The sequence below is a fragment of the Bombina bombina genome, chromosome 2 (genome assembly GCF_027579735.1).
Source record: "Bombina bombina isolate aBomBom1 chromosome 2, aBomBom1.pri, whole genome shotgun sequence".
Lineage (NCBI taxonomy): Eukaryota > Metazoa > Chordata > Amphibia > Anura > Bombinatoridae > Bombina > Bombina bombina.
In genome coordinates, this window is record NC_069500.1 from 1,183,269,455 (window position 1) to 1,183,293,097 (window position 23,643).

General features: G+C 40.7%; 1 protein-coding gene across 1 annotated transcript in view; it reads right to left on the bottom strand.

Annotated features, from left to right (window-relative positions):
• CASP3 (caspase 3) overlaps window positions 1–23,643 on the bottom strand; it is a 143,466-nt gene that overhangs the window by 50,838 nt on the left and 68,985 nt on the right. Inside the window, 1 exon segment of the mRNA XM_053700253.1 lies at window positions 7,763–7,899. Within this exon segment, the coding sequence (XP_053556228.1) occupies window positions 7,763–7,899 (137 nt within the window).

The following is a 23,643-nucleotide window of genomic DNA, read 5'->3' on the forward strand; positions in this document are numbered from 1 at the left end:
TAAGCGTTCAATTTCCATACCTTCAAATTTAATGATTTGAGATCCTGATGGAAAAACGGACCTTGAGATAGTAGGTCCGGCCATAACGGAAGTGGCCAAGGTGGGCAACTGGACATCCGAACCAGATCCGCATACCAAAACCTGTGTGGCCATGCTGGAGCCACCAGCAACACAAAAGACTGTTCCATGATGATTTTGGAGATCACTCTTGGAAGGAGAACTAGAGGCGGGAAGATATAAGCAGGATGATAACACCAAGGAAGTGTCAGCGCATCCACTGCTTCCGCCTGAACATCCCTGGACCTGGACAGGTATCTGGGAAGTGTCTTGTTTAGATGAGAGGCCATGAGATCTATCTCTGGAAGACCCCACATCTGAACAATCTGAGAAAACACATCTGGATGGAGAGACTACTCCCCTGGATGTAAAGTCTGACGGCTGAGATAATCCGCCTCCCAATTGTCTACACCTGGGATATGCACCGCAGAGATTAGACAGGAGCTGGATTCCGCCCAGGCAAGTATCCAAGATACTTCTTTCATAGCTTGGGGACTGTGAGTCCCACCCTGATGATCGACATAAGCCACAGTTGTGATATTGTCTGTCTGAAAACAAATGAACGGTTCTCTCTTTAGTAGAGGCCAGAACTGAAGAGCCCTGAGAATTGCACGGAGTTCTAAAATGTTGATTGGTAATCTCGCCTCCTGAGATTCCCAAACCCCCTGCGCTGTCAGAGACCCCCATACAGCTCCCCAACCTGTCAGACTCGCATCTGTTGAGATCACAGTCCAGGTCGGAAGAACAAAAGAAGCCCCCTGAACTAAACGATGGTGGTCTGTCCACCACGTCAGAGAGTGTCGTACAATCGGTTTTAAAGATATTAACTGTGATATCTTCGTATAATCCCTGCACCACTGGTTCAGCATACAGAGCTGAAGAGGTCGCATGTGAAAACGAGCAAAGGGGATCGCGTCCGATGCAGCAGTCATAAGACCTAGAATTTCCATGCATAAGGCTACTGAAGGGAATGATTGAGACTGTAGGTTTTGACAAGCTGAAACCAATTTCAGACGTCTCTTGTCCGTCAGAGACAAAGTCATGGACACTGAATCTATCTGGAAACCTAAAAAGGTTACCCTTGTCTGAGGAATCAATGAACTCTTTGGTAAATTGATCCTCCAACCACGTTCTTGAAGAAACGATACAAGTCGATTCGTATGAGATTCTGCTAAATGTGAAGATTGAGCAAGTACCAAGTTATCGTCCAAATAAGGAAATACCACAATACCCTGTTCTCTGATTACAGATAGAAGGGCACCGAGAACCTTTGAAAAAATCCTTGGAGCTGTTGCTAGGCCGAACGGCAGAGCCACAAACTGGTAATGCTTGTCTAGAAAAGAGAATCTCAGAAACTGAAAGTGATCTGGATGAATCGGAATATGCAGATATGCATCTTGTAAATCTATTGTGGACATATAATGCCCTTGCTGAACAAAAGGCAGAATAGTCCTTATAGTTACCATTTTGAATGTTGGTATCCTTACATAACGATTCAATATTTTTAAATCCAGAACTGGTCTGAAGGAATTCTCCTTCTTTGGTACAATGAATACATTTGAGTAAAACCCCAGACCCTGTTCCAGAACTGGAACTGGCACAATTACTCCAGCCAACTCTAGATCTGAAACACATTTCAGAAACGCCTGAGCCTTCACTGGATTTATTGGAACGCGAGAAAGAAAAAATCTTCTTGCAGGAGGCCTTATCTTGAAACCTATTCTGTACCCTTGTGAAACAATGTTCTGAATCCAAAGACTGTGAATCGAATTGATCCAAATTTCTTTGAAAAATCGTAATCTGCCCCCTACCAGCTGAGCTGGAATGAGGGCCCCACCTTCATGTGGACTTGGGAGCTGGCTTTGGCTTTCTAAAAGGCTTGGATTTATTCCAGACTGGAGATGGTTTCCAAACAGAAACCGTTCCTTTAGGGGAAGGATCAGGCTTTTGTTCCTTATTCTGACGAAAGGAACGAAAACTATTAGCAGCCCTATATTTACCTTTGGATTTTTTATCCTGGGGTAAAAAAAAGTTCCTTTCCCCCCAGTAACAGTTGAAATAATAGAATCCAACTGTGAACCAAACAATTTATTACCTTGGAAAGAAAGGGAAAGCAAAGTTGAGTTAGAAGACATATCAGCATTCCAAGTTTTAAGCCATAAAGCTCTTCTAGCTAAAATAGCTAAAGACATATACCTGACATCAACTCTGATATCAAAGATGGCATCACAAATAAAGTTATTAGCATGTTGAAGAAGTTTAACAATGCTATGAGTATTATGATCTGTCACTTGTTGTGCTAAAGCCTCCAACCAGAAAGTTGAAGCTGCAGCAACATCCGCCAAAGATATAGCAGGTCTAAGTAGATTACCTGAACATAAATAAGCTTTTCTTAGAAAGGATTCAATTTTCCAATCTAAAGGATCCTTAAAGGAAGTACTATCTGCCGTAGGAATAGTAGTACGTTAAGCAAGAGTAGAGATAGCCCCATCAACCTTAGGGATTTTGTCCCAAAACTCTAAACTGTCAGATGGCACAGGATACAATTTCTTAAACCTTTTAGAAGGAGTAAATGAATTGCCCAGATTATTCCATTCCCTAGAAATTACTTCAGAAATAGCATCAGGGACGGGAAAAACTTCCGGAATAACTATAGGAGGTTTAAAACCGAATTTAAACGTTTAGATTTAGTATCAAGAGGACTAGATTCCTCCATTTCTAATGCAATTAAGACTTCTTTAAGCAAAGAACGAATAAATTCCATTTTAAATAAATATGAAGATTTATCAGTGTCAATATCTGAAACAGAATCCTCTGAACCAGAAAAATCATCATCAGAAACAGAATCAGAATGATGATGTTCATTTAAAAATTAATCTCAAATATGAGAAGTTTTAAAAGACCTTTTACTGGAAGGAGAAATAACAGACATAGCCTTCCTAATAGATTTAGAAACAAAATCTCTTATATTAACAGGAACACCCTGAGTATTAGATGTTGATGGAACAGCAACAGGTAATGGAACATTACTAATGGAAATACTATCTGCATTAGCAAGTTTATCATGACATTCATCACAAACTACAGCCGGAGGAACAGTTACCACAAGTTTACAACAAATGCACTTAACTTTGGTAGATCCAGCATCAGGCAGCGTTTTTCCAGAAGTAGCTTCTGATCCAGGGTCAATCTGAGACATCTTGCAATATGTAATAGAAAAAACAACATATAAAGCAAAATCTATCAAATTCCTTAAATTACAGTTTCAGGAATGGGAAAAAATGCCAATGAACAAGCTTCTAGCAACCAGAAGCAATAAACAATGAGACTTAAATAATGTGGAGACAATAATAAATAATAAAAAGACACCCAGATTATTTGGCACTTAAATGCTTTTGGCGCCAAGAATGACGCCACATCCGGCGACGCCGACATTTTTGGCGCAAAACGTCAAAAAAATTACGCAATCACAAACAACTTCCGGCGACAAGTATGACGCCGGAAATGACAAAAAAAATTTTGCGCCAAAAAAGTCCGCGCCAAGAATGACGCAATAAAAAGAAGCATTTTTAGCCCCCCGAGCCTAACAGCCCACAGGAAAAAAAGTCAATTTTTAAGGTAAGAAAAAAATTAATTATTCATATGCATTATCCCAAATAATGAAACTGACTGTCTGAAATAAGGAATATTGATCATCCTGAATCAAGGCAAATAAATGTTTAACCACATATATTTAGAACTTTATATAAAAGTGCCCAACCATAGCTTAGAGTGTCACAAAAATAAGACTTACTTACCCCAGGACACTCATCTACATGTAGTAGAAAGCCAAACCAGTACTGAAACGAGAATCAGTAGAGGTAATGGTATATATAAGAGTATATCGTCGATCTGAAAAGGGAGGTAAGAGATGAATCTCTACGACCGATAACAGAGAACCTATGAAATAGATCCCGTAGAAGGAGACCATGGAATTCAAATAGGCAATACTCTCTTCACATCCCTCTGACATTCACTGCACACTGAGAGGAAAACAGGGCTCCAGCCTGCTGCGAAGCGCATATCAACGAAGAATCTAGCACAAACTTACTTCACTACCTCCACGGGAGGCAAAGTTTGTAAAACTGATTTGTGGGTGTGGTGAGGGGTGTATTTATAGGCATTTTGAGGTTTGGGAAACTTTGCCCCTCCTGGTAGGAATGTATATCCCATACATCACTAGCTCATGGACTCTTGCTAATTACATGAAAGAAAGGCCTTTTACGTTTATTAGAAGGTGGAAATGCATACAAAGCCTTCATAATATAATCAGAAACAAATTCTTTAAAATTTACAGGTATATCATGCACATTAGAAGTTGAAGGAACTGCAACTGGCAATGTACTATTACTGATGGAAACACTATCTACATGTAAAAGTTTATCCTGACAACTATTACAAATGACATTCGGTGGAATAATTTCTACAATTTTACAACAAATGCACTTAGCTTTGGTAGAACCAATGTCAGGCAGCAATGTTCCAGCAGAAACTTCTGAGACAGGATCAGATTGGGACATCTTGCACAATGTAAGAGAAAAAAACAACATATAAAGCAAAATTATCTATTTCCTTATATGACAGTTTCAGGAATGGGAAAAAATGCAATAGCATAGGCCTCTGAAAGCAAAAAGCAAGAGGCAAACAAACAAGGGGTATTGAAATAATGAAAAAAGTTTGGCGCCAAGTATGACTCACAACGTAACGTAAACTATTTTTTGGCGCCAAAAATGACCGGAAACGACACACTTGCGTCACTAATGACGCCGTGTGAAAGGTCAAAAGTTGCGTCATAAACTTACTTTTTCGCGCCAAAAAAAATTTCGCGCCAAGAATGACGCAATAAAGTTTAGCATTTGACGCACCCGCGGGCCTAATACCCGCAATTGCAAGAAGTAGTCAATTGAAAAAAAAAGACTAAACCCCAGGTAAGAAATAAATTTCTTAAAAATTTTTACATTCCCAAATATGAAACTGACAGACTGCAGAAGGAAATACATGAACCTGACTCATGGCAAATATAAGTACAATACATATATTTAGAACTTTATATAAATGCATAAAGTGCCAAACCATAGCTGAGAGTGTCTTAAGTAATGAAAACATACTTACCAAAAGACACCCATCCACATATAGCAGATAGCCAAACCAGTACTAAAACAGTTATCAGTAGAGGTAATGGTAAATTGAGAGTATATTGTCGATCTGAAAAGGGAGGTAGGAGATGAATCTCTACGACCGATAACAGAGAACCTATGAAATAGACCCCCGTTAGGGAAATCATTGTATTTAAATAAGTGATACTCCCTTCACGTCCCTCTGACATTCGCTGTACTCTGAGAGGAATCAGGATTCAAAATGCTGAGAAGCGCATATCAACTTAGAAATCTTAGCACAAACTTACTTCACCACCTCCATGGGAGGCAAAGTTTGTAAAACTGAATTGTGGGTGTGGTGAGGGGTGTATTTATAGGCATTTTGAGGTTTGGGAAACTTTGCCCCTCCTGGTAGGATGGTATATCCCATATGTCACTAGCTCATGGACTCTTGCCAATTACATGAAAGAAAGGGAGGTAGGAGATAAATCTCTACAACCGATAACAGAGAACCTATGAAATAGTTTTCCCATGAGGAAAACCATTGCATTTAATAGGTGATACTCCCTTCACATCCCTCTGACATTCGCTGTACTCTGAGAGGAATCAGGATTCAAAATGCTGAGAAGCGCATATCAACGTAGAAATCTTAGCACAAACTTACTTCACCACCTCCATAGGAGGCAAAGTTTCTAAAACTGAATTGTGGGTGTGGTGAGGGGTGTATTTATAGGCATTTTGAGGTTTGGGAAACTTTGCCCCTCCTGGTAGGATTGTATATCCCATACGTCACTAGCTCATGGACTCTTGCCAATTACATGAAAGAAAAAGCCCCCTCCAGATGGAGGATTAGTTGAGCCGTGGGGTACTGCATGTGGAGCGGGTAGTGTAGAAAGGGTAGTCATTTTTCGGGACACAGATTCCTGAAAGGTAGACGGCTCAGAGGGGCTAATAGCGATATAAGTATTAGCAGGCTTGTCTACCCTTCTTAGGCTTTAGAATAGTGCTTAGGCAAATGGAACAAAATTGAGCAGGCGGGAAAACTACAGCCTCCTCACAATATAAACAGGAATTATTTATCAGTACAGAAGGAGCGAAATTTTCTAATGTAGTATCAAAGTCCTCCATAGCTAAGATATATTCACAGAAGGACAGGCAAACAGTAAATGCTTTTATTAAAAAAACTGCACCTTTATAATCCCAATGGCTGGGACACTCAACACCTCCTAGACCCAGACAGCTAACAGTAAAAACGCTCTCCTTGGGAGTGATGTCCGCAGCAGGACAGTAGGAAAATAAAAAGACCGCACCCAGTCATGTGGGGCGTAGGACAGGACTTCCCCTGCTATGAAAAAGGTGCTAAGCTATTATGAGCTGCGCAACACTCAAAAACGAAAGTGAAACCTGATTGTTCCAAGCCAAAAGCACACAGTCTATGAGCCACAAAACTCTCACATTAAAGCAGTTATAAGGAACCCCTATCTGCTCAAATAATCTCCCTGAAGGAGATATTAACCCTTGATCCTATCGAGGCATAAAGGAGCCACACTGTGACCCTGTATAGAAAAAGTGTATATATAAAAAACAGTCTTACCCTCCAGGATCCATGCTGTGGAACAGGCACAGCCTCTCAAGTGACAGTCTTGCAGCGACACTTCTGACATGGACTTGAGTGTCCAACAGCAAGCAGTGAAACTCGTCAACGATTGCTCAGGAGCCGTTAGGCGACAGTCTGGATGGGTTCGCAGAAAAACTTTCCCTGCATCTCCAGACTAACTTTCATCAATAGTCTCACTGAGAGGTTCACATTATTACTTAAAACTCCAGTCCCTTCTTGAAGGGAACATACCCATTACAGGACTATCCAAATATTCTGACACTTCTGTCACCTCCTATAGTGACAAAAGGCAAAGAATGACTGGGGGTTAGGGGAAATGGGAGGGATATTTAAGCCTTTGGCTGGGGTGTCTTTGCCTCCTCCTGGTGGCCAGGTGTTGTATTTCCCAACAGTAAGGAATGAAGTTGTGGACTCTCCCTGCCATATTGAAGGAAAGCATGCAAATACAGATAAAATGGGACAACTATTTGCCAAAGGAGGAAAAAAAATAATAATATCATGGTGGAGGAAAATGGACACTGACTTCTTATTTAGGAGATGCAGATTTGTTTTGGTTCAGAAAATAACTCATTTGACAAGCTTGCCTTTATAGAGGACACCTTTCTTTGCTAGACAATCATAAAACAAAGTAGGACGTTATAGCTAACTTGTGCGTAAACACAGCAAACCTTGCAGAGAACACTTAGGTGACTAACATATTAGAGACACAATTCCCCACCTCCACAATACCTTTAGACCTCACCAGTATGGCCTCATTTCTTTAAAGGAACAGTCAAATTAAACTTAAATGGATTATACGGTGTTATCCTAACTCATTTTACAAGCTTGCCTTTATGGAGGTCAAGTTTCTTTGCTAGAGTATTTATATGTTTTTACATTAGTCTATATCTAAGATTTAAAAACAAATAAACAAAAAAAAACACACAGATTCCCTGCTGAAATAAATACTTACTTGTAGATGAATGGAAATTTTTATTATTTATTATGATACACAGCCCCATCTCAGGATAGTCCATTTTGTATTTGAACAAATGTGCAAATTTTGATTTCTTTTCCAGTTCTTTGGAATCACAAGTGTGAGGATTTATTCTGCAAGAGAAGATGAAAACCAAAAACTTAAAAAAAAAAAAAGTACAAAGCAACAAAGCAGCCAGCTTGGAACTTAAAATGGACAGTAAAGCCAAAAGTCAACTTTCAGATTCAGATAGAGCATGCAATTTTAAACACTTTACAATTTACTTGGCCCTACAGTCAGCCCATAAGTTTAATTTTCCCAGTTGCAGTCTGTTGCTTGGAGTTCCTCAGCATGTAGTGTGCGATTTCTCAAGTACTGTGCATGGTGCCTTTATGTGGGGAGTGAAGAGGATGATAACAATGGGCCTGGCTGCCCCCTACATGGCAGAACATTCATCCCTCACAATGTCAGTCTTGGGGAAGTGTTTGAAGAAAACCCCTTGTCAGTGGTCTTTGGTTCACCAATATTTTACTCCTGTCATGCTGGACGCGATGTCATGAAGACGTACAAAGTGCTAATTAAGGTAGGGTGGCGTTTAATTATAGCAACAATCTCTGGTCTTTACACATTCTGTTTTTTCTTCCCACTAATGACACAGCAGCAGAACAAGGGACAGGTGCGTTATTGGCAGCAAATTAGTTAAACAGTTGTTTATAATCATGGGTTTAACTAACCCGGCTCTTAGCGTTTATTTTATTTTTTTAAAAGATGCTATATATCGGTCAATCCATCTCAAGTGGTCAAACATAGGTTGCTTAACCATTTTTAATTTTCCTTATTTTTTGAGTGATTACCTCTATGTATTGGTATTTTTATTTAATTTTACTTGGCTTAACCATGGAAGCCATCTTTGTGTCAAATTTTGGTTATACACATTTATGGAAACCTCAACATCTCAAGATGGTCCTAGCTCCTTGGAAAAAAAAAAAAACTTCTCAAGTGCACATTACAAGGCATATGTACATATATAATCATTTTGCACATTCTTGTTCCATAGACTTATAACTGAAGTCCTAATGTAATTATCAATATTGCTGAATGTTCCATTTTTAGGTTCAATTTAAAATGGGAAGGGTTCGGTCTCAGTCCTAAATTTTGGTTAGGTTGTACCTGGGTAAGTATATTGTGCATGCAGAAAATTTCAGAATTGAGAATTTTCTTATTTGTTCTAATAGGGGCAAGAAAGATACATTTTTCAACATTTCCCCTCAAATTTGGGTTGATTATCTCTGATGGGGCACCAGATAGGAACCGGACATTCTCCCAGATAGAAGTCCTCTATGGTAGCAATCTGCTGTAAAAGTTGAGTTTAGGGATTCCCCTGGTTATAGAGCTAGAAATATGGGGAAAAGCCTACTTTATTGATACATTTTAAGGGATAGTAAACCCAATTTAAAGGGATAGTAAACCCAAATTTTTTTTCTTTCATGATTCAGATAGGAGCATGGAATTGTAAGCAACTTTTTAAATTTACTCATATTAAACATTTTTCTTTGTTCTCTTGCTATCTTTATTTGAAAAGGCAGGAATGAAAGCTTTGGAGCCGGCCTATTTTTTGTTCAGTACCCTGGATAGGGCTTCCTGATTGGTGCCTGCATTTAGCCATCCAATCAGCAAGCACAAGCCAGGTTCTCAACCTAAAATGGGCCGTCTCCAAAGCTTTTATTCCTGCTTTTTCAAATAAAGATAGCCAGAAAATGAGCAAAAATAATAGAAGTAAATTAGAAAGCTGCTTAAAATTGCATGCTCTATCTGAACCATGAAAGAAAAAAATTGGGTTTACTATCCTTTGAGCATAACAAATAATAAAAAATAACAGAATTTTAAAATTATGTTTATGGTTGACACACCACAAGTTCAAGCTACGTAATTGATTAGAAGCTGCAAAATTTCATAATTCAGTGTCCCATAAATGTTGAGGGAGCAGCCCGTTGCAGCAATCAGCTTAGTGAAGTTGGCACCCCATGTTTGTAAACACAAATTATGCTTACCAGATAATTTCTTTTTCTTCTGTACAGGGAGAGCCCACAGCTGCATTCCTTACTTGAGGGAAATACTGAACCTGGCCACCAGGAGGAGGCAAAGACACCCCAGCCAAAGGCTTAAATACCTCCCCCACTTCCCTCATCCCCCAGTCATTCTGCAGAGGAAACAAGGAACAGTAGGAGAGATATCATGGTGGAAAAGGTGCCAGAAGAATAAATAAAAATTTAGGGCCGCCCATCGTAGAACACGGGTAAGCATAATTTAGGTTTTCCTTCTTAATACAGGGAGAGTCCACAGCTTCATTACTTGTGGGAAATTATACCCAAACTCCAGAGGACACTGAATGCTAACAAGAGGGTACAAAAATAGGCGGCCCCCAATCTGAGGGCACCACAGCCTGCAAGACCTTTCTTCCGAAGGCTGCTTCAGCAGAAACAAAAACATCAAACTTGTAAAATTTGGAAAAAATATGCAAGGAGAACCAGGTAGCCGCCTTACAAATCTGATCCATAGAGGCCTCATTTTTGAAGGCCCAAGAAGAAGCCACTGCTCTCGTAGAATGAGCCGTAATCCTCTGTGAAGGCTTAAGACCCACTGACTCATATGTTAAGCGGATGATACTCCTCAACCAAAAAGATAAGGAAGTTGAAGAGGTCCTCTGACCCCTACGCTTCCCAGAATAGATAACCAACATAGAAGAAGTTTGTCTAGATTCCTTCGTAGCCTGAAGATAGAACTTCATCCAGATTATGCAGTAAACGTTCCTTCGATGAAGGAGGAGGAGGAGGAGTAGGAGTAGGATTAGGACATAAAGAAGGCACCACAATTTCTTGATTGATGTTGCGGTTTGACACAACCTTAGGAAGAAATCCTAACTTAGCTCGTAGAACAGCCTTATCAGCATGGGAAATCAGATAAGGAGGGTCGCATTGCCAGGAAGCAATCTCAGAGACTCTGCGCGCAGAAGCAATAGCTAGAAAAAAAGAACCATCCAAGACAACAACTTAATGTCAACCTCATGCATAGGATCCAACGGAGCCCGTTGCAAAACTTTAAGAACAAGATTTAAACTCCAAGGAGGAGCATTAGATCTAAACACCGGCCTGATCCTAGTCAGAACCTTAACGAAAGGCTGTATATCCAGAAGCTTAGCAAGCCTCTTGTGCAGTAAAACAGACAGGGACAAAATCTGTCCCTTCAAGGAACTAGCTGAGAGGCCCTTCTCCAGTCCATCCTGGAGAAAAGAAAGAATCCTGGTAACCTTTACTTTGCGCCAGGACAAACCACGCTCCTCACACCAGAATAAGTAGGTCCTCCACACCTTATGAAAGATGCAACAAATAACCGGCGTACGAGCAAGAATGAGAGTAACAATAACACTCTCAGAAAACTCTCTCTTGGCTAAGACTAAGCGTTCAATCTCCACACAGTCAGCCTCAAAGAATCTAGATTTTTGTAAAGAAAGGGGCCTTGTTCCAGCAGATCCCTGCGACAAAGTAATCTCAAAGGAGATGATGAAATCCCCCACTAGATCCACGAACCATATACTTTGCGGCCACGATGGAGCAATCAGTATCACTGATCACTAATGGCAGGAAAAGAGAAATTAGATTGAACCTCTAAGGCACCGCTAATGCATCTATTAGCTTCGCCTGAGGATCCCTGGACCTCGACCCATATCTGGGTAGCTTGGTATTGAGTTTGGCAGCTCGGCCTTTGGAACCTCTAATGTAGTCAAAACCTCCTTTAGAAAGCGTAAACGCCCTGTCCTAAATAAAAAAAACAACTGTATCCTCCACAGGCAGAGGATTTTAGGCAGCAGACTCCAACCCTGAAAGTTCATACTCTGAAGTTTCAGAGAGAACCTCATCCTCGGATAACTGATAAGATATATCCGACAAATTACATGATGCCACCTGGGCAGGAGTGCAAGATTTAACCTATTGCTTGCGCTTAGCAGTGCGAGGGAAAGCACTAATGGCCGCAGACACCGCCGTATGAAACTGTGCAGTAACGTCTGGTGAAAAAAGGCCCCCTCCAGATGGAGGATAAGCAGTTCAAAGGGAAGCTGTATGTGTATAAAAAAAGAAGATGCATGAAGGGTGTGCACCTCACTGGACGAGGACTCCTCAGAGGTGGGAGGCTCGGTGGTATCAAACATGTCAACCTTATTTGATATAATCCCCTTATCAAGGCATATGGAACATAAGTGAGAAGGCGGATATTCCAAAGTTCCATCACAATATAAACAGGCATTACTCTTTGAAATAGAGAGAACCCTCTAATGAATCAGAATCCTCCATAGCTAAAGTACGGTATGCAGAGGACTACAGAAAAAAACAAACTATTTTAAATAAAAAAACTGCACCTTTATACCCCCAATGGCTGGGGTACTCACCACCTCCAATGACCCAGACAGAACAGAGATAAAACTCCTCTCCTGTAATAACTCGATGAAGAGAAAGGAAATGGAAGCCTCGACCATTCCTATCACATGGTGCGCAATGTAGGACCATCCCTGCTATGAGAAAAAGTGTGCCAAGCTTTTAAGCTGCGCAACCTTCAAAGTGAAAGTGAAACCTGTATGCTCCATCTCAGCCTATGAGCCCATAAACATCTTACACATAAAGCAGCATTAAATCAAATAAAGCATATATTATTAAACCCAACTGTTAATAATCCCCCTCGTGAGATATTAACCCTTGATTCCATATAGATAAAAAGGAGCCACACTGTGACCCTGTCTTCTAGAGTTTGCAATATGTGTAAAAAAAATGAAACAATCTTACCGGAATCTATGCCGTGGAACAGTAACATGGTCCTTCAAGTTTGACAGATTGTAGCAGCGCATCTGACATGGACTTGAGTGAAGAAAGCAGGCAACGAAACTCGTCAACGCTGATTGCTTAAGGAGCTGTTAATATGAGTCTGGATGAAAGGCTCTCCCCCTGCATCTCCAGACTAACTTTCGTCAATGCTCTCACTGAGAGACTGACAAGACTACTTAAAACACCAGACCCATAGCGAAGAATATTACCCTCCATAAGAGACTACTCCGAATCTTCCGACACTTCTCTTTATCTGTGATAAAAGGCAAAGAAGGACTGGGGGATTAGGAAAGTGAGGGAGGTATTTAAGCCTTTGGCTGGGGTGTCTTTGCCTCCTCCTGGTGGCCAGGTTCAGTATTTCCCACAAGGAATGCAGCTGTGGACTCTCCCTGTATTAAAGGGACAGTCTAGGCCAAAATAAACTTTTAAGATTCAGATAGAGCATGTAATTTTAAACATCTTTCCAATTTACTTTTATCACCAATTTTGCTTTGTTCTCTTGGTATTCTTAGTTGAAAGCTTAACCTAGGAGGTTCATATGCTAATTTCTTACACCTTGAAGCCCACCTCTTTTCAGATTGCATTTTAAACAGTTTTTCACCACTAGAGGGTGTTAGTTCACGTATTTCATATAGATAACACTGTGCTCGTGCACGTGAAGTTATCTGGGAGCAGGCACTGATTGGCTAGACTGCAAGTCTGTCAAATGAACTGAAAAAGGGGCAGTTTGCAGAGGCTTAGATACAAGATAATCACAGGGGTTAAAAGTATATTATTATAAATGTGTTGGTTATGCAAAACTGGGGAATGGGTAATAAAGGGATTATCTATCTTTTAAAACAATAACAATTCTGGTGTAGACTGTCCCTTTAAGAAGGAAAACTAAATGAAAATATACCATTAGTTTGTGCTACGTTTGTGCTGCAAAAATGAACGTTTGTGCCGGTTTGGTTTCAGAGATACTGCGCATTATATTTGCTGAAAGTCCGCCCACTTTGCATCCCATGTTAAAAAAAATAAAAAAAAATAATTATATAATATTTTTTTTTTCAGTTTTTACAAACATGGGGTGCCAACTTCACTAAGTTGCAGCAATCAACTCGGCAGGTGTCAGTTTTCTGAGAACATTGTTCATGGGAAAATATACATTGTCCTCAGCAGATATCTGGAATGATGTTCGTGGTCCAGGTGGGTGGAAGAATTTTACAAAAACCATCAGTTTCCTTGCTGATGTCTTCAATCAAGCCTAACCATCACTGGTTATCAGAGACAAAAGTGACACAGATATTCCATAAGATCAGAGGGACAGATTTATAGGTTCCCCCATTTGCCCAGGCCAACCAATGATAAATAAGAAAAGTAGAAATAAGTAAATATGATACCCTCTGCCATCTCCACTGTGCAGTCATTGATTGGGTACAAGCTAAGGTAGCTAAAAAAAAAAGCTAAGACATTAAAGTGTAGAACCCACCTCTACTATAGACAAACTTTTAACCATCATCTTTTTCGGGCAAGGCATATTTTATACTGACCAGATTAGGGGATTAATTCTTCATGTATTATAGACACCTTGTTTTCTGTTATATATCCCCTATTATTTGAATATTGACCTGAGAAGTGCAGCATTACTGTGAGTATACGGCAAAAGACTCTACAATGACTTAATTTGTTATTTTGAAAATTGTTGTGTGGGTCAGTATTAGAAAAACATAATTTATGTAAGAACTTACCTGATAAATTCATTTCTTTTATATTAGCAAGAGTCCATGAGCTAGTGACGTATGGGATATACATTCCTACCAGGAGGGGCAAAGTTTCCCAAACCTCAAAATGCCTATAAATACACCCCTCACCACACCCACAAATCAGTTTAACGTATAGCCAAGAAGTGGGGTGATAAGAAAAAAGTGCGAAAGCATAAAAAATAAGGAATTGGAATAATTGTGCTTTATACAAAAAAATCATAACCACCACAAAAGGGTGGGCCTCATGGACTCTTGCTAATATGAAAGAAATGAATTTATCAGGTAAGTTCTTACATAAATTTTGTTTTCTTTCATGTAATTAGCAAGAGTCCATGAGCTAGTGACGTATGGGATAATGACTACCCAAGATGTGGATCTTCCACACAAGAGTCACTAGAGAGGGAGGGATAAAATAAAGACAGCCAATTCCGCTGAAAATAATCCACGCCCAAAATAAAGTTTAAATCTTATAATGAAAAAAACTGAAATTATAAGCAGAAGAATCAAACTGAAACAAACTGCTTCAGAAGAAGAAAACACATCAAAATGGTAGAATTTAGTAAAAGTATGCAAAGAAGACCAAGTGGATGCTTTGCAAATCTGATCAACTGAAGCTCCATTCCTATACGCCCAGGAAGTAGAAACTGACCTAGTAGAATGAGCTGTAATCCTTTGAGGCGGAATTTTACCCGACTCGACATAGACATGATGAAACAAAGATTTTAACCAAGATGCCAAAGAAATGGCAGAAGCCTTCTGACCTTTCCTAGAACCGGAAAAGATAACAAATAGACTAGAAGTCTTTCGGAAATCCTTAGTAGCTTCAACATAATATTTCAAAGCTCTAACTACATCCAAAGAATGCAACGAGTTTTCCTTAGAATTCTTAGGATTAGGACACAATGAAGGAACCACAAATTCTCTACTAATGTTGTTAGAATTCACAACCTTAGGTAAAAATGTAAAAGAAGTTCGCAACACCGCCTTATCCTGATGAAAAATCAGAAAAGGAGACTCACAAGAAAGAGCAGATAATTCAGAAACTCTTCTAGCAGAAGAGATGGCCAAAGAAAACAAAACTTTCCAAGAAAGTAATTTAATGTCCAGCGAATGCATAGGTTCAAACGGAGGAGCTTGAAGAGCCCCCTGAACCAAATTCAAACTCCAAGGAGGAGAGATTGACTTAATAACAGGTTTTATACGAGCCAAAGCTTGTACAAAACAATGAATATCAGGAAGACTAGCAATCTTTCTGTGAAAAAGAACAGAAAGAGCAGAGATTTGACCTTTCAAGGAACTTGCAGACAAACCTTATCCAAGAAACTGTAAAATTCTAGGAATTCTAAAAGAATGCCAAGAAAAATGATGAGACAAACACCAAGAAATGAAAATCTTCCAGACTCGATAATATATCTTCCTAGATACAGTTTGCGAGCCTGTAACATAGTATTAATCACAGAGTCAGAGAAACCTCTATGATTGAGAATCAAGCGTTCAATCTCCATACCTTCAAATTTAAGGATTTGAGAACCTGATGGAAAAAAGGACCTTGTGATAGAAGGTCTGGTCTTAACGGAAGAGTCCACGGTTGGCAAGTGGCCATCCGGACAAGATCCGCATACCAAAACCTGTGAGGCCATGCTGGAGCCACCAGCAGAATAAACGAACGTTCCTTTAGAATCTTGGAAAAAGAACTATAGGCGGAAAGATATAAGCAGGATGATACTTCCAAGGAAGTGACAATGCATACACTGCTACCGCCTGAGAATCCCTGGATCTGGACAGATACCTGGGAAGCTTCTTGTTTAGATGAGAAGCCATCAGATCTATTTCTGGAAGTCCCCATATTTGAACAATCTGAAGAAATACCTCTGGGTGAAGAGACCATTCGCCCGGATGTAGCGTTTGGCGACTGAGATAATCCGCTTCCCAATTGTCTATACCTGGGATATGAACCGCAGAAATTAGACAGGAGCTGGATTCCGCCCATACAAGTATTCGAGAGACTTCTTTCATAGCCAGAGGACTGTGAGTTCCTCCTTGATGATTGACATGCCACGGTTGTGACATCGTCCGTCTAGAAACAAATGAACGACTCTCTCTTTAGAAGAGGCCACGACTGAAGAGCTCTGAAAATTGCACGGAGTTCCAAAAATGTTGATTGGTAATCTCACCTCCTGAGATTCCCAAACCCCTTGTGCTGTCAGAAACCCCCATACAGCTCCCCAACCTGTCAGATTTGCATCTGTTGAGATCACAGTCTAGGTTGGAGGAACAAAAAAGAAGCCCCCTGAACTAAACGATGGTGATCTGTCCACCACGTCAGAGAGTGTCGAACAATCAGTTTTAAAGATATTAATTGAGATATCTTTGTATAATCCCTGCACCACTGGTTCAGCATACAGAGCTGAAGAGGTCGCATGTGAAAACGAGCAAAGGGAATCGCGTCCAATGCAGCAGTCATAAGACCTAGAATTACCATGCATAAGGCTACCGAAGGGAATGATTGAGACTGAAGGTTTCGATAAGCTGAAACCAATTTCAGACGCCTCTTGTCCGTCAGAGACAGAATCAAGAACACTGAATCTATCAGGAAACCTAAAAAGGTTACCCTTGTCTGAGGAATCAAACGAACTTTTAGGTAAATTGATCCTCCAACCATGTTCTTGAAGAAACAACACTTATAAAAGACTGGAAAGGTTCTTTCTAGAGAAAATGAGCAAAGGGAATTGAATCCAATGCTGTGGTCATAAGACCTAAAACTTCTATGCATATATAGCAACTGAAGGAAATAATAGAGACTAAAGGTACCGATAGACGGAACCCAATAACATTATCCCTTTTCTGATAGAGACAAGAACAGTGACACAAACTATCTGGAAACCTAAAAAAGGTGACCCTTGTGTGAGGAATCAAGAGCTTTAGAAAAGAAGATCCTCTAACTATGTCCTGAAGAGTAAGTGAATCATATGAGATTCCGCATCCTCAGAAAATAAATCTGAATGAAAACAGAAAAATGAAAATATGCATTTATTGTATCTAAAGAAAACAAATAATGCTATCAAAGACCATAAAAAGGCAAAATAGTTTGAATAAAACTCCAAAACCCGGTTCCTCAAAAGAAACTGGAAGAAATACCCCAGAAGATTCCAGGTCTGAGCAGCGCTTGAACCCCATGGGTGCCAAGCCATGCTTCAACAGTACCCAAAATATATAGGACAGAAACACAGTTAAAGAAAGTGTTAGCCTTGCTGGAATAAAATCAAAGAAATTTTGGACAAAATAAATTTCAAAGAAGCCTTAACCTGCCCCTTACCAGCCAAGCTGGAATACGGCACGTACATCGCAAAATTAGGGAGCTGATTTCGAACTCCAATTATAGACATGTTACTTGGGAAAGAACTCAGGAATTCGTTCCTTAATAAGAACAACCAAACTAATATAAGCTTAAAGTTTGTCTTAGAACTCAACCTTGAAGCCCAGAGTAACAGTTAAGAATTGAATCCAATTATAAAACAAATAATTGATTATCTTAGAACAAAAGGAAATATGGATTTTTTTTTTTTTTTAAAAATCACAAAATTCTTCTAGCTAAAAAAGCTAAAGACATATATTAACCCTCATTTGCGAAAATATTCCATAAAATGAAGACACAAATGAAATTATTAGCATGATAGTCCAGTTTAAAGGACCAGCCAATACAGTGGACTTGCATAATCAATAAATGCAAAACAACAAGACAAATGCAACAGCACCTAGTCTAGTAAATGTTGTCTCTTTAACAATGCTAAAAATAAATCATAATCTGATACTTGATCTTAAAGTAAACAGAGAAAATGAAGCAATTGCAATATCACAGGACCAAGAAAAGTACCTGAAAATAAATAATTTTCCATAAATAAGATACAACTATCTAAAGGAAAATAAATACTATTTCTCCAACATAGGTGTGTCCGGTCCACGGCGTCATCCTTACTTGTGGGATATTCTCTTCCCCAACAGGAAATGGCAAAGAGCCCAGCAAAGCTGGTCACATGATCCCTCCTAGGCTCCGCCTTCCCCAGTCATTCTCTTTGCCGTTGTACAGGCAACATCTCCACGGAGATGGCTTAGAGTTTTTTGGTGTTTAACTGTAGTTTTTATTATTCAATCAAGAGTTTGTTATTTTAAAATAGTGCTGGTATGTACTATTTACTCTGAAACAGAAAAGAGATGAAGATTTCTGTTTGTAAGAGGAAAATGATTTTAGCAACCGTTACTAAAATCGATGGCTGTTTCCACACAGGACTGTTGAGAGGAATTAACTTCAGTTGGGGGAAACAGTGAGCAGACTTTTGCTGCTTGAGGTATGACACATTTCTAACAAGACGATGTAATGCTGGAAGCTGTCATTTTCCCTATGGGATCCGGTAAGCCATTTTTATTACATAAGAAAAAAAGGGCTTCACAAGGGCTTTCAAGACTGTAGACATTTTCTGGGCTAAAACGATTGATATATAAGCATATTTTATACTTCATAGCTTTGAGGAATTATTTTATTCTTGGGAATTATGTAAAATAACCGGCAGGCACTGTATTGGACACCTTATTCTCTAGAGGCTTTCCCTAATCATAGGCAGAGCCTCATTTTCGTGCCTCTATTGCGCACTTGTTTTTGGGAAGCATGACATGCAGATGCATGTGTGAGGAGCTCTGATACATAGAAAAGACTTTCTGAAGGCGTCATTTGGTATCGTATTCCCCTTTGGGCTTGGTTGGGTCTCAGCAAAGCAGATACCAGGGACTGTAAAGGGGTTAATTATAAAAACGGCTCCGGTTCCGTTATTTTATTGAACAATTCCTTCATACTTTTTCACATTTGCAGTAATAAAGTGTGTTCAGTTTAAAATTTAAAGTGACAGTAACGGTTTTATTTTAAAACGTTTTTTGTACTTTGTTATCAAGTTTATGCCTGTTTAACATGTCTGAACTACCAGATAGACTGTGTTCTGTATGTGGGGAAGCCAAGGTTCCTTTCTCATTTAAATAGATGTGATTTATGTGACACAAAATTTAGAGAAAATGATGCCCAAGATGATTCCTCAAGTGAGGGGAGTAAGCATGGTACTGCATCATCCCCTCCTTCGTCTACACCAGTCTTGCCCACACAGGAGGCCCCTAGTACATCTAGTGCGCCAATACTCCTTACTATGCAACAATTAACGGCTGTAATGGATAATTCTATCAAAAACATTTTAGCCAAAATGCCCACTTATCAGCGAAAGCGCGACTGCTCTGTTTTAGAAAATACTGAAGAGCATGAGGACGCTGATGATATTGGTTCTGAAGTGCCCCTACACCAGTCTGAGGGGGCCAGGGAGGTTTTGTCTGAGGGAGAAATTTCAGATTCAGGGAAAATTTCTCAACAAGCTGAACCTGATGTGATTACATTTAAATTTAAATTGGAACATCTCCGCGCCCTGCTTAAGGAGGTGTTATCTACTCTGGATGATTGTGAGAATTTGGTCATTCCAGAGAAATTATGTAAAATGGACAAGTTCCTAGAGGTCCCGGGGCCCCCCGAAGCTTTTCCTATACCCAAGCGGGTGGCGGACATTGTAAATAAAGAATGGGAAAGGCCCGGCATACCTTTCGTCCCTCCCCCTATATTTAAGAAATTGTTTCCTATGGTCGACCCCAGAAAGGACTTATGGCAGACAGTCCCCAAGGTCGAGGGGGCGGTTTCTACTCTAAACAAACGCACCACTATACCCATAGAAGATAGTTGTGCTTTCAAAGATCCTATGGATAAAAAATTAGAGGGTTTGATTAAAAAGATGTTTGTTCAGCAAGGTTACCTTCTACAACCAATTTCATGCATTGTTCCTGTCACTACAGCAGCGCGTTTCTGGTTCGATGAACTAGAAAAGGCGCTCAATAAAGATTCTTCTTATGAGGAGATTTTGGACAGAATTCATGCTCTCAAATTGGCTAAATCTTTCACCCTAGACGCCACTTTGCAATTGGCTAGATTAGCGGCGAAAAATTCTGGGTTTGCTATTGTGGCGCGCAGAGCGCTTTGGCTAAAATCTTGGTCAGCGGATGCGTCTTCCAAGAACAAATTGCTTAACATTCCTTTCAAGGGGACAACGCTGTTTGGCCCTGACTTGAAAGAGATTATTTCTGATATCACTGGGGGCAAGGGCCACGCCCTTCCTCAGGATAGGTCTTTCAAGGCCAAAAATAAACCTAATTTTCGTCCCTTTCGCAGAAACGGACCAGCCCCAAGTGCTACGTCCTCTAAGCAAGAGGGTAATACTTCTCAAGCCAAGCCAGCCTGGAGGCCAATGCAAGGCTGGAACAAAGGTAAGCAGGCCAAGAAACCTGCCACTGCTACCAAGACAGCATGAGATGTTGGCCCCCGATCCGGGACCGGATCTGGTGGGGGGCAGACTCTCTCTCTTCGCTCAGGCTTGGGCAAGAGATGTTCTGGATCCTTGGGCGCTAGAAATAGTCTCCCAAGGTTATCTTCTGGAATTCAAGGGGCTTCCCCCAAGGGGGAGGTTCCACAGGTCTCAATTGTCTTCAGACCACATAAAAAAACAGGCATTCTTACATTGTGTAGAAGACCTGTTAAAAATGGGAGTGATTCATCCTGTTCCATTAGGAGAACAAGGGATGGGGTTCTACTCCAATCTGTTCGTAGTTCCCAAAAAAGAGGGAACATTCAGACCGATCTTAGATCTCAAGATCCTAAACAAGTTTCTCAAGGTTCCATCGTTCAAAATGGAAACCATTCGAACAATTCTTCCTTCCATCCAGGAAGGTCAATTCATGACCACGGTGGATTTAAAGGATGCGTATCTACATATTCCTATCCACAAGGAACATCATCGGTTCCTAAGGTTCGCATTTCTGGACAAGCATTACCAGTTTGTGGCACTTCCGTTCGGATTAGCCACTGCTCCAAGAATTTTCACAAAGGTACTAGGGTCCCTTCTAGCGGTGCTAAGACCAAGGGGCATTGCAGTAGTACCTTACTTGGACGACATACTGATTCAAGCGTCGTCCCTTCCACAAGCAAAGGCTCACACGGACATTGTCCTGGCCTTTCTCAGATCTCACGGGTGGAAAGTGAACGTAGAAAAAAGTTCTCTATCTCCGTCAACAAGGGTTCCCTTCTTGGGAACAATAATAGACTCCTTAGAAATGAGGATTTTTCTGACAGAGGCCAGAAAATCAAAACTTCTAAACTCTTGTCAAATACTTCATTCTGTTCCTCTTCCTTCCATAGCGCAGTGCATGGAAGTAATAGGTTTGATGGTAGCGGCAATGGACATAGTTCCTTTTGCGCGAATTCATCTAAGACCATTACAACTGTGCATGCTCAGTCAGTGGAATGGGGATTATACAGACTTGTCTCCGACGATACAAGTAGATCAGAGGACCAGAGATTCACTCCGTTGGTGGCTGTCCCTGGACAACCTGTCACAGGGGATGAGCTTCCGCAGACCAGAGTGGGTCATTGTCACGACCGACGCCAGTCTGGTGGGCTGGGGCGCGGTCTGGGGACTCCTGAAAGCTCAGGGTCTTTGGTCTCGGGAAGAATCTCTTCTCCCGATAAATATTCTGGAACTGAGAGCGATATTCAATACTCTCAAGGCTTGGCCTCAGCTAGCAAAGGCCAAATTCATACGGTTTCAATCAGACAACATGACGACTGTTGCGTACATCAACCATCAGGGGGGAACAAGGAGTTCCCTGGCGATGGAAGAAGTGACCAAAATCATTCAATGGGCGGAGACTCACTCCTGCCACTTGTCTGCAATCCACATCCCAGGAGTGGAAAATTGGGAAGCGGATTTTCTGAGTCGTCAGACATTTCATCCGGGGGAGTGGGAACTCCATCCGGAATTCTTTGCCCAAATTACTCAATTGTGGGACATTCCAGACATGGATCTGATGGCCTCTCGTCAGAACTTCAAGGTTCCTTGCTACGGGTCCAGATCCAGGGATCCCAAGGCGACTCTAGTAGATGCACTAGTAGCACCTTGGACCTTCAAACTAGCTTATGTATTCCCGCCGTTTCCTCTCATCCCCAGGCTGGTAGCCAGGATCAATCAGGAGAGGGCATCGGTGATCTTGATAGCTCCTGCGTGGCCACGCAGGACTTGGTATGCAGACCTGGTGAATATGTCATCGGCTCCACCATGGAAGCTACCTTTGAGACGAGACCTTCTTGTTCAAGGTCCGTTCGAACATCCGAATCTAGTCTCACTCCAACTGACTGCTTGGAGATTGAACGCTTGATCTTATCAAAGCGAGGGTTCTCAGATTCTGTCATTGATACCCTTGTTCAGGCCAGAAAGCCTGTAACTAGAAAAATCTACCACAAAATATGGAAAAAATATATCTGTTGGTGTGAATCTAAAGGATTCCCTTGGGACAAGATAAAAATTCCTAAGATTCTATCCTTTCTTCAAGAAGGTTTGGAGAAAGGATTATCTGCAAGTTCTTTGAAGGGACAGATTTCTGCCTTGTCTGTATTACTTCACAAAAAGCTGGCAGCTGTGCCAGATGTTCAAGCCTTTGTTCAGGCTCTGGTTAGAATTAAGCCTGTTTACAAACCTTTGACTCCTCCTTGGAGTCTCAATTTAGTTCTTTCAGTTCTTCAGGGGGTTCCGTTTGAACCCTTACATTCCGTTGATATTAAGTTATTATCTTGGAAAGTTTTGTTTTTGGTTGCAATTTCTTCTGCTAGAAGAGTTTCAGAGTTATCTGCTCTGCAGTGTTCTCCTCCTTATCTGGTGTTCCATGCAGATAAGGTGGTTTTGCGTACTAAACCTGGTTTTCTTCCGAAAGTTGTTTCTAACAAAAACATTAACCAGGAGATAGTCGTGCCTTCTTTGTGTCCGAATCCAGTTTCAAAGAAGGAACGTTTGTTGCACAATTTGGATGTAGTTCGTGCTCTAAAATTCTATTTAGATGCTACAAAGGATTTTAGACAAACATCTTCCTTGTTTGTTGTTTATTCTGGTAAAAGGAGAGGTCAAAAAGCAACTTCTACCTCTCTCTCTTTTTGGCTTAAAAGCATCATCAGATTGGCTTACGAGACTGCCGGACGGCAGCCTCCTGAAAGAATCACAGCTCATTCCACTAGGGCTGTGGCTTCCACATGGGCCTTCAAGAACGAGGCTTCTGTTGATCAGATATGTAAGGCAGCGACTTGGTCTTCACTGCACACTTTTACTACATTTTACAAATTTGATACTTTTGCTTC